Source organism: Papaver somniferum, chromosome 4 (genome assembly GCF_003573695.1).
Source record: "Papaver somniferum cultivar HN1 chromosome 4, ASM357369v1, whole genome shotgun sequence".
Classification (NCBI taxonomy): Eukaryota; Viridiplantae; Streptophyta; class Magnoliopsida; order Ranunculales; family Papaveraceae; genus Papaver; species Papaver somniferum.
Window position 1 is genome coordinate 118,710,130 of NC_039361.1, and position 12,196 is coordinate 118,722,325.

The window sequence follows — 12,196 nt, forward strand, 5'->3', positions numbered from 1 at the left end:
TTTATTTATAAAATCGAAAAGCTTCACAAGTCTTAACAAACCACTTTTCTTACCATCGTAAAAATCCGATCGTCGACCCCTTCATGGCGACGAACTAAATATTCTTCTTCATCGGCCGAGTCTGATTTGCCAGTTCTGAGTTGGGAGCTAGAGACTGTTAATCTTTCCAGAGATCGTCACATGCTTCCTATTGTATCACAAGGTCTCATCGTCCCAATTCTTATACAGGCACATTGACAACTCAAGAACAATTGAATCAAATGGAGTTAAGAGATATTGAAACTAGACGTATATACCTACAACAGTTGCACATATTTGGGGAGACCATGAACTTTAGTCCCAATTTTTCTCAGAGAACAACTCCATATTAACAGGAAGTAATGCTAGAAACACAAGTACCTCTTGGGAAACAATCTCCATATCATTTAGTGCAACGTTCTCCAATTCGTCTAGTGCAACAATCTTCTCATCGTCAGCTCAGTTAACTAACTCCCCAAGGTTATCAAGATTATAGGATATCATTAAACTTCGATGAATCTCCAGCTGATTCTTCGTGTCCACGTGTTGGAGGTCAGAGTTGAGGACATGATGTTGAAGGGTCTCAACCTGGAGGATCATATCAAGGATTTGGGAGTTTGATACAGGGCGGGAATGTATTACAAGAACTGGAACGGAGTCGAATAAAATTTTGCTTTATTTAATATTTTTAAACTGAAGTTATAATTAGTTAATCTACTTATGTAACCGTCACATGTAATCAGTACTAATTTATTTAGAAAGTAAATTAAAACTTAATTTGAGACGTTCATTTAATTAAAATTGAAAACAACTACATCAATATTTTGCTCGAGTAGTATCTATACTTTCCAATATCCAAAACGAGATATCAAAAAAATCTTTTTAGATTGCGTAATGAGCTTCATAAGTAAAAATTCGCATTTTCTATCTGCGCCATTCCTCTCGAGCTTGCAATACAACATCAATATTTGTCTCACCCCTAAGTCGATAATGATTAATAAGCCGAACCAAAGTTATAAATTCTCCAACTTCTTTTTTTATATCACCAATTGGACAAACCAACCAAGCCGCATTGCGGTTATTGGGGTTACATGTATTATGGAAGAAGTTTTCATAGATTCTATGGATATAATTCACACTCATTAACTCATTTTGACGTCGTTCTGCATCCCTAGCCGGATATAAAGCTTCGTAGTTTCGATAAAGCAACAAATCTTCAATCGTAAATTCCGTGGAATTGATATACGGTTAAGCCATCACTCAGAAAAAACTTTGGTGTAGAAGGAAGGTGTTGTATTGGAGTTCAATTCGATTCAATTTATAGGAAGGGGATTGATATCCGTTACCGACTTAGTTAAGACCGATCGGCTGAAAGTAATACGAGCAACGTCTCAATATTGCCGGTCGGCCAAATTTCCGCGGTCGTCTCTGGTTGATTCATTCGACTCAACTCAAGACTGATGGGCTGTCGTAGGCACAACAAATTGATAAATATATTTCCCACTAATTAACAAGTAATATAACGGTAGTAAGAGATCGTTCCCACAGAGAGCTGTGTAATTGATATGTTATTTGAATAAGCAAAATAAAGTAAAAGACAAAGGGGGATTTTGTTGTGAGATAAATAAAAAGACAATAAAGAAGAAAAGGATGATTAAGGAATCCTTCGCCGTTACCAAGCGTTAACAGGATTAGAATACTTATCTATCGTTCGTAAGAACTATTCATCACCAACCGTGGAATAACAGATAGATCAGTGTTATCCCCAAAACTCCTTCTATCACCAGATACGGAAGTTCTCGACTACCAGATTATATCCAACGAACCACCAAGTAGTAGAGCTCTCAAGGTGTAATACAATCGAACGCCTTAAGATTTGTGAATTTAGGTTGATCCCAGTAGTTAAACTCTTAGATCAAGGTTTATTTGCTGGTGTTGTCTTCACACACGATTGCTCCACAGAATCCCTATGTAAGGTCTTGCGATTTCTACTTGTGTAAAGAGTTAATCGACGATTACTTATCTCATAACTTCTACTAGCGATAGAACAATCAATAGATCAATCTAGCGTGCACTCCAAATCAATCTAAGAATCACTCATAAACCCTAGATATGGTAAAGACAAACTATGATGATAAAAACTCTCAATATATTTGTACTATTAATAAAGCTTCACGCTTAGAACATTGAATTCATCCTTAATCAACACAGGATTTAGCTACTCATATTACAAAGAAGATGAATAATGGTGGTTTCCCCCTTTAAACCCTAGGTTTTGATGTAGAACTTGTGATATGAGATGATATTCGATTACATAACCTAATACTTTTTTATATGTTTACATTGCTTGGCCTTCACGTATTTAGTTCGGTTCAAGAACCCGACTCGAAATAACGAAATAACGATCCCAAACGTGCCCTTAAGCCTTCCAAGGAGTTTATACACGTTTTCCTACTTGCTAGGTATGCATACCCATACGCGTACCTCAAATTCCAGCAGAAATTTTCGGAACTGGGGTATGCGTATCCGTACGCGTACCCTAGTGTCTTTGGTATACAATTAAAACTCGTTTTGGCCACAACTTCTTCATCCGAACTCGGAATGAACTCATTCTTTTTGCATTCTTTTTATCTTTCAATTCTCTTCAAGATGGTGATGAGAAATCCTTAATTTGAATGAGTTAATCTTGGTCTTTGGACCTTCTCTTGATTTTGAGCGGTTTGCTCCTTTTCGTCGCACTTCTTCCACTTCTCTTGGACTTGGGCACTTGGATACTTGGAATACTTCTCTTCCTAGCTCTTTTCAGCACTTTGTAGCTCCTTTTTGGATGATTCACCTAATTGAGACAAATAAGAGAAAACAAGAGTAATAATACAAAAATATGCAAGAATAATTGCTAAAACAAGTATGGAATGGACACTAAAATTATATGAATTATGCACTTATCAGAGACTCATGGACAAACCCTTTTATTTGAAGGTTTGTCCATCCATTTTACTCGTTTGTCTATCCCAAGTTTTCCATGCCCATTAGAGTTACTTTTAGCCACTTATACTTGCCACTTTGTCATATCCATAATGGGTGCAAAAATGGCAAAGATATATTAGATCCGTCCGTATACCACGTGTTTAAGAGTACTGTACGTTTTATTCACGCAATAATACAAGTGGGTGAACAGTATGGTAATCGTCACTCATTTTAATTTTAACCCCGTCATAACAGCCGTAACTTTTCCACGAAAAGCCTTACTATTATTCTCAAGAACTGATCTTTGCTGATTCAGACTGATTCTGTCTACTCCCACTTCTTCTCTCTTGACTCTTGTTTTCCTCGCTAGTCAATTCTCATTCAAATTTTAGGGTTTTAATAATTCCTCAAATTGATAAATTCATCACAATCTCATCCATCAATTCTCAAAAATTTTAACGTTTGATTAGTCTGTTTGCTTGAATCTTGAAGAAATTTTGATAAAGCACTAGGGTTTTTGGATGTAGTTTAAAGTTCATCTGTTATGGCTATCAGAGACATTGATTTCAAGTGGTAAGGTTTTAATTTAGAGTAGTTTATTTGTTGTTTGTGAATTTGCTTTATTGATATGGGGTAAGTCCTTATTTGTTGCTCTTGCTTTTTTGTTTCAGGTATGATGGATTTTTCTTGTCTATGTTAGCAATGAGTGTAATAATTGTTTCTATCAATTGGAAAAGATACCATCTTTGTACACACCCATTGCATATATGGATAGTGGTAAATGATTTCTCTATCATTCCTTTGATCATTTCATTCAATTAATTATTTTTGTGTTATTTTTGATTTTAAGGATAGTCAGATATTTTTATTTCTTTCGTTCTTCTTGTATAGGTTGATTATACAACGGTTTTCATTTTCCGGCTTTTGATGTTCGTAGACAATGGGCTTGCTGCAGGGATGGGTTTGTAAGTAGTCTCATGACTCTCATTTGAGACTGGTACTAGTGTATGGATTTTCCGTGTCTTATGTTTTGGAGTTTGATATTGCTTGCACAATCTCCCTGTGTTGGAAATGTTCGACAAATTTAGAATCTAGTTTGTAATAGGTTGTGGATGTTTTTCTTGCCAGGCGAAATTGAGTATGTTGAGATTTATGATCCTAAAAGCTCATTGAATGCAACGTTATTATTCTTTTCTATAGACTATATCTACTTCTGTAGAGATTGCATGGTGTAATTTTATTATTTTTATCCTTTCTTATATCTAGAACATCAAAAATTGAGTACTGGTTCATGGAATTGTGTGGTTATTTTTGTTATAAATTGCATGACCTCTTGAGATATTCTGTAAAATATATGTGAACTGCGGATTATGGGTTAAATCTCTCCAACCTGGGTTTCCTTTTGAAAAAAATCTTCTGCTTCTTCGATATGTACGACTGCTTGTGATAAGATCTGTTTTCCCCTCAATTGCATGTTATAGGGATCTGGGTTGGCAGCAAAGGAAAACTCGCTTCTGTGGGCGCATTGTAGTTTTGACAGTTCTTACCTTGCTACTTTACCCCTTTTTGTGGGCTTGGACTGTGATTGGTACCCTATGGTTTACAAGCGCAAGGAGCTGTGTAAGTTCTGCATTTTTTTTGTTTGTTATTGAAATCTTAATTTGGATAAAGCTTCTTAATTGGTCTGTTTCATATATGCACACAGCTGCCCGAGGAAGGTCAGAAATGGGGTTTCCTAATATGGTTACTTTTTAGCTACTGTGGACTAGTTTCCATTGCTTGCATGTCTATGGGGAAGGTATGGTTCTTTGAGTTTCACAAGTCTAACATAATAAAAAATGAATAAATTGTTTAGTTATATACCAGCGTAGAACTTTCATCTATCACATGTCAACAGTTTTCCATGAGATTAAAAGTCATGGTCCCATAGATACTGCATGGCGCATGCATTGTCCATGAGTGGAGTTTCTCACATGGATAAAGCATGTATTAAGCAAAAGATGAAAAGTTTCTTTTATCGATTCGAGATTTACAAGTTACACAGCAAACAACTGGTGTGAGAATGTTCATGATTTATCATTGTAGATAAAACTCAAGTATATCTTGAAGTAGGACAACACTACTAGCTCACTGAAAGTCAGACACTTGTAATGGAAAACTCGAGAAAAAAAAGACCCAGTAATAAGTAATTTTCCAAAATAATGTATAGACAAGCCTCTTTTTGCACATGGTTGCATTGCTGTCTATTTATGTGTCTATATTTGTAAATGGGACTTTAATGGGGTTTCTTTGTTTCCGGTTTCATGTAATTTTATTACACCAGGCTAGTTTGAAATAGTTGTTTGACATGAGTTTTATTGGTCCGATTAAACTATTTTTGCCCTTGATTTGCTCATGTAAGATATTCTTGTATCCGATCCTAATCTTTTATTTTTGTTGTAGTGGTTCACAAGGAGAGAAGCACATATGCAACGTGCTCAACAAGGGATTCCTATATCAGAATATGGGGTGCGATCAGTTATCTTCTCTAGAACTCTCATTTAATGCAGGAAATCTATGCCATGTGTGTCTACTTCACTTGTAGTTAGGCAACTTTTGCTATTGATAGGGAGACCTCGAGTCCGCTTCTTTGCAGACAGTTTTTCTTATCAGGATTTTTAAGGGGCTTCAAACTTCTTAGGCTACGAAGGAAGCAAACATACCACTTGACAAGAACTAGGAATCCTACATAAATCAAAAGACTACCATGTATCTTATAAACAACTACTATAAAAAATAGGGGAAGGAAAGATACCACTTGACAAACAATGCTTTGAGTTAGATTGATCTCATCTATTACATTTTGGTATCGTAATTCCAATTCATCTGCAATACAATGTTGCTTCTATTCTACCATATCAGGTTTTGCTAGACATGGTACGTGTTCCCGGTTGGGCCTTTGAAGCTGCTGCCGGTCAGGAGTTGAGAGGGATGGGTCAAGATGCTGCTGCATACCATCCAGGGTTTTACTTGACTACAACCCAGGTAAAGTCTGGGACCTTCTTTTATAATAAGTATGCATTATAAGTATGATAGTATATGCCTGCATTAGTTAGATAGATGTTATCTGCTGTTGATATCTTGGTTTTAGTAAGCCACTCATTCCTATTAATTACCATGATACCTGCAGAGAGAAGCGGTTGAGGCTCTCATTCAGGAACTTCCTAAATTTAGACTAAAGGCTGTTCCAGTTGATTGTAGTGAATGTCCAATCTGCCTTGAGGAGTTTTGCATGGGAAACGAGGTATTATTATCCACTAGGTCGCCATCAAACGAGTTAATGACTTCGAAAACTTTCAACATTCATTGCATTTTCCGTCATAGTGTCTCCCCATCATGCAGGGTTTTATCCCCTCTTGGATTGGTCAACAGCTTTCCTGACTGGCTAGATGCAATAACACAAGTGACAAATTTTCAAATCTCTCTTACCGAACTAAGTTTGTTTATGCAGGTACGAGGCCTCCCCTGTGCTCATAATTTCCATGTGGAATGTATCGACGAGTGGCTTCGCCTGAATGTGAAGTGTCCAAGATGCCGTTGTTCTGTATTTCCTAATCTTGATCTCAGTGCCCTTACCAATATTGGAGCTGGCACAGGCCACCCTTCTACCAGTGTGATGACAGCAACGTCAACATCAACACATTTTGTGCAAGCACAACCTACTCCTAGCCGGAGCTATCTGTTGAGATTGCAGGGTTTTCTACACCCAATCCGCACCGAAAATGCTGTAGGCAATACAGATTCAGACACTGGTTTGGAAGCAGTAGAGGAAGGAAGATCAACAACAGTAGTAGCTCGGACTCCTCATGCAGGCACTGTAGTGTCAGTACCATAATTCACTGCTCACTCATCATCTCCATCAAAGAACTAGGAGTAAGAGAGTTGCAGAAACAAAAGATAACGTATACATATAGCTTATCTATGTAACGGTTTTCATGGATTAAGAGTCATTACCATGTACAGCCCTGGGTTAAGTGTTCTGTTTGGTTTGGTTTTTTGGACTTGTATCGCCACACCAAATACTGGCTTCACATTGAAGGAAAGAGAATAACATATTTTGTTTTTTCCGCTGTCAACCAAATTCTCCAATGTTTTCCTGTGTATGAAGTCGATTGCCCTCTTCTTTTTTTGTTTTTTTGAAAGACCTGTCATTAAACTTTAAACAGGGTTGCAAATATCTGCAGCGCTTTAGTGGGGTTTTTGTGTGTGTGTAACCCATTGGGTTGGTGGTAGTTTTCACAAAGCATTTATTTTTTCAATAGTTCTTAACAGGCCGTGTAAATAGACAAGGCGAAAACCGTGTCCTACGTGTAAGCCCATGTGTCCTTCCAACAAAAGTGAAACGTCAGCTTTGTTTCTAAAAGCAAGTCTGAAAAATTTGTACATTATGTTAGCGGTAGATTTGTTTCTTGAAAGATTCAATGGTCCGTGTCCATTGGATTTATATCTAATGCAAACTAGTTTTAATTCTTCTGGCTCTTTCATCTCTCTTTCTTTAATATTCTGATTTAACTACCTTTTTGTTTTCTTTTGTTTGTGATTGTTACGTTTCTCTATATTTTTCTAATTGATTTATAATTGATCATTTTATTGTTGTGATTCTTTTAGGAACCGTGCAAAAATCAGAATTAAGAAAAGAAGAAAGGAGAAGGAGAGAAGAAAGATGAAAATGGAGTTTTTCCTACTATTTTGAAGGTGAAATTTTGATGATTGCGCTCAAAAAGTTGTCAGGTCCATTAAAGATATGAATCTCTAATATGAAGGAATTTCTACTCTAGATTAATTTTTATGTTTACTTTTTTGGTTTTAGATTTTGTTCGGATTAATTGTCTGGTTCTCAATTTTTTTTTTGAAGCAGGTTCTCAAATTATTGTTTTTGGTTTTATTTTTATTTTTGTCTTGTAATTCTGTGAAGGAGTTTGTAACGATTTTGCAGGCAACATCTTATTAAGCCTCTTGTATGAAGACTGAAATTTGTATAATACATCGCCTAATTGATTAATTCGAAACACCAGCAGTACCAGAAGAGATTTGGAGTTAAATCACCGATCAGAATATGTCATTAGATCTAAATCCTACGAACCGGAAGCATTGAATCTTTCAAGACATAAATGAACACCTAATATAATACACAAATTTTTAGATTCTGACGTTTCAGTCTAGCTGGAAGGACACATGCGATTCCACGTAGGACATGGTTTTGGCCTTGTCTATTTACACGATTTGTAAAGATTTTTTTTTTTCTTTTTTTTTTTTCTTTTGTAAAACTCACAGCAATATCATGCTCTCTCGGCAGGGCTGCAAATGTTTTTATCTGGGGATATTCACGGTATAAAGCAAACAAACATACAGCCACGTCTTCAAAGATTTTCCACTTTTATCCTTAAAAAAATATTTGCTTTCGTTCTTCTCCTTTCTCCAGAGCAGTCCTTCTAGAGAAAGACTTGCGAAGAAGAAGAAGAAGAAGAGATGGTGGTAGCAAGTGGATTAGGATTGCAGAATGCAAACCCTATATTCCAAATGAGAAAGCCTCAATCAGATTTTTCACTTATCACTAGAAAAGAAACTAATCTCGGGTTTTTCTGTTCAATACCTCAAAAAACACCAAGTTTCAGAAAATCTCGAAATCTTAGTAATAAGAATTTCTCTTGTCGGTGTAGTAATTCATCTTCTTCTTCGTCATCATCTACTGAATGGGATTGGTCACGTTGGAATCAACGTTTTTCAGAAATTGAAGAAACTGAGAGTATCTCTTCTGTTCTTAAGGTAATACTAACACCCATGTTTTTGCATCGAAACTATGTAGAATTTCAGGAAGCAACCTGGTAATTTTCTTAATCATTAATGTCTTGTTATCTTTTGTCAGACATGCTTTTGTTCACTTAGTAGTCTCATGCAAGAAACTAGTAAGCGTAATAAAAATGTTATACTGCTCTAGGATATGGTGCATGTGCTGGCCTATCTTCTGTACATGCTAGGCATTTACCCGAATGGGTTGCCCATCCATCAGTGAATAGGGTATCCATGTGGGACATTTGCACCCTAGCATAACTGGCTATTAAAATTGAAGAGATAAAAATAGTGGGTACTGGGTCAATAATATTCTTATGTTTTTGCAGGTAGGCTGGTGGGTTGGCTGTTCGAAGGATTTTGATGATCCTTTTGGAAGAGTTGTAAGAATAACCCCTGGTGTTGGTAGATTTGTGGCCAAGAGTTATACTCCAAGGTGGACACTTTTTCTAGCATATCATTCATTGTCTTGGTTTTCACTGATTCTATTGACGGCAAATTTAAAAAATGGGTTATGTTTGTTCCAGGCAATTGGTTACTAAATCTTCGGGGACCCCCTTATTTGAAATTTTTGTCGTCAAAGATGCCAATGATAGATACATGCAACGGGTAATATGCGGGCATTGATTGTGTCAGAAACCAATATGCTTGTATCAAACACAATGACTGAATGTTGGTTGTTCAGAGTCAGTTATGTTACGCCTATTTCTATATTGAATCGAGTTGGGTTTTCCTTTAAATGAGCAAAATTTACAGTGTTTCTCAGTATTAATGTCACCGCTAATACACGTGAGACTTGTTTTGACTACGCGGAAACGTATGGTTGTGACGTTAATGATGTGTGATCTCTTCTATTAGTTTCAATGATATTTGAAGGTTCGATGATAACATTCTTGTATCTGGACAGGTGGTATTTTTGCGACGAAATAAAGGAAGTTCAACAGTTTCTTTGTCGTCATCATCATCAACATCACCATCAAAAGTGTCAGAGGATCCACCCAATGTCGATTCTGAAAATGCTACAGACAAGAGTGTGGATAATGAAGAAGATGAGCCACATAAGAGCCAGGAGCGTGAACATTAGGGATACAAGTGAAGAAGGGATTAAAGGAGTTATTAACTTTCTTAAAGATAAAATTCCTGGATTAAAACTCAAAGTCATGAATGTAAATGTATCAGAGGAGATAATAGAAGATGGTGAATCCCTGGAGCAGCTAGTGCAAGAAAATGAAAATGAAAAGACAGATGCTTCTGAGACTTCTGAAGACGAAACTGAAAGCCTAGATGAGGTTCTTCCGGAGGGTATTCAACTGAGAGAAGGTCCCAGCACAAGGGATGAGAGCAAGAGTTTGGCTATGAAACTTTTTATCGGTGGACACAACAAGGATGATGTACCATTAAAAGATGATTTTGTACGCTCTCCAGCGGAAATAAGGGATATGGAAAAGGATTCGTTTGTCCTGCATATTCCCGAGAAAATTGTAGATGCTGATATTGGTGAGATGGAAGTGTCTGAGGTCAAATTGGCAACTGTTGCAGCTGAGGGAGTTTCTGAGCTCATGCCCCGTGATGTTGCCAAGGCATTTTGGAGTGTGGATAAGGTTCCTTCTAAGGTGAGTTAATTGTGGAGAAACAATGGTTTCATTTTGTTAAGAATTGACTTTGATTACCTCAAAGTTAGATATTTTATAGTTGTTGTTTCTCAGACTGATATTTTGGTCCTCCGATGGTTTATGCGAGTATCTAGTATATGGTAACATAGGAAAGTTATGTAAAGTATTATAGGCCATTCATTTCTCCTTTTTGTTGGGAAGTATATGCAGTGTGTCTTAGATCATGTTTTATTCTAGTTAGAATCTGTTGTATTGTGAAGAAACAATTTGGTTTAGGGTGTCGTTTCTGATCAAATATGTGATCTTATTACTTACTGCTGGTTCTTAGATTTCAAAAGATGTTCGTGAGATTGTCAAGCTTGCAGTTAGTCAGGCCCAAAAGCACAACAGACTATCAACGAATACAAATTTCAGCCGAATCATCTCAAATGATGATTCCGATCCCTTTACTGGTGAGTTACTTCCATTTACTTAGTTCTGCAGCTTGACTTTATAGAAGTAACAACACTTCAGTATTTTGAGGATAACACAAGCTCATCAATATGCAGGTCTCTATATTGGAGCTTTTGGCCCATATGGTCCAGAGGTGGTACAGTTAACCCGTAAGTTCGGTTACTGGAATAGTACAGATGATGTAGAAAATGTGGAATTTTTTGAGTACGTTGAGGCAGTAAAACTGACTGGTGATCTTAATGTTCCTGCTGGGGAGGTATTATCAAAACCCTGTATGTAATTAGATGTTTCTTCTCTTTTCATCCTGTGAAATAAATCAAGCAGTTTCTGTTAAATTTTGCTGTGCAGGTAACTTTTCGAGCCAAAATTGGTAAAGCAAACATGAATGCCAACCGTGGGGCTTTTCCAGATGAACTTGGAGTGGTAAATATACCTTCCATTGGGTATCCATAAAAATTTGCTGTTCATTTCCTAAATTCTAGGAGCTGATTTGTTAACTGGTGTTTATTCCAGGTTGCTAGTTACAAAGGTCAAGGAAGAATAGCAGAATTTGGGTTTCGCAAACCACAGTGGGTTGACGGTGAACTACTGCAACTTAGAGGAAAGGTAATTAAAGAGAGGATATTCATAAGTTTTTATTGTTCCTTTCAATGGTCAAGTAGTTTCATTTCATATATTAACTCTCTCCTTGATGCGCAGGGCACGGGACCATATATCAAAGGTGCAGACCTGGGTTTCCTGTATGTTATGCCAGAGCAAAGCTTCCTTGTTTTATTCAGCCGCTTGAAACTACCGGAGTGAGTCATTTGTTATAGTATTTTATCCGTGTATCCTTTGATGAGAGGCTCTCCAGAGTCGGAGATACCGGTTGAGACAGATACCGTGGGAATGTTCTGAATCGTCGTTACACAACATGCAAAAGCACCAGTCCCCCACTTGATGAACACAATACTGAGTAACTTCATCTTCTCCATGCGAATTCCTCGGGTCTTTTTTCCCATTCCCCATTTCCAAGGGGTGTCTTGTTGTGCAATGTATAATACCTGTTTTTTTTTTTTTTTTTTGTATCAGTGTATATCCAGAGTGTAAGAATCATACCTTCTTCTTAAACGTTTCAATACTATATACAGAATCCTATAAGTACTCACTCCATAAACATTCTATCTTTTTATATCCGCTTATGTGATCTTTGCTTCTTCAGATGCGCAAACCACTGATCAGTCGTGCGGGTGCAAGTCCACGGTTTTTATTTGGTGGACGGACGAGTTTTTTCACTCACTTTTCATGTGGGTGATGGAAATAACGCGAGTTTCTTT

The 12,196-nt window shown here is 37.0% G+C and overlaps 1 protein-coding gene and 1 pseudogene across 1 annotated transcript; both read left to right on the forward strand.

Moving 5' to 3' along the window:
• The first annotated feature begins 3,269 nt into the window (after positions 1-3,269).
• On the forward strand, positions 3,270-7,127 carry LOC113276439 (E3 ubiquitin-protein ligase SIS3-like). Its single transcript, XM_026526040.1, has 9 exons — positions 3,270-3,558; positions 3,657-3,762; positions 3,877-3,950; positions 4,467-4,605; positions 4,691-4,783; positions 5,428-5,493; positions 5,887-6,009; positions 6,155-6,268; positions 6,476-7,127. Exons 1-9 carry the CDS (start codon positions 3,530-3,532, stop codon positions 6,857-6,859), a joined length of 1,128 nt encoding a protein of 375 aa, XP_026381825.1. The 5' UTR covers positions 3,270-3,529; the 3' UTR covers positions 6,860-7,127.
• Positions 7,128-7,499: 372 nt separating this feature from the next.
• Positions 7,500-12,019, forward strand: LOC113276440 (annotated as a pseudogene).
• The last annotated feature ends 177 nt before the right edge of the window (positions 12,020-12,196 follow it).

Excerpts from the sequence above, each read along its gene's own strand:
- LOC113276439 (XM_026526040.1), top strand. The coding sequence starts at position 3,530 with ATGGCTATCAGAGACATTGATTTCAAGTG. Across the intron at positions 3,559-3,656 it reads AGAGACATTGATTTCAAGTG|GTATGATGGATTTTTCTTGT; the intron begins GTAAGGTTTTAA and ends TTTTTGTTTCAG. Across the intron at positions 3,763-3,876 it reads CATTGCATATATGGATAGTG|GTTGATTATACAACGGTTTT; the intron begins GTAAATGATTTC and ends CTTCTTGTATAG.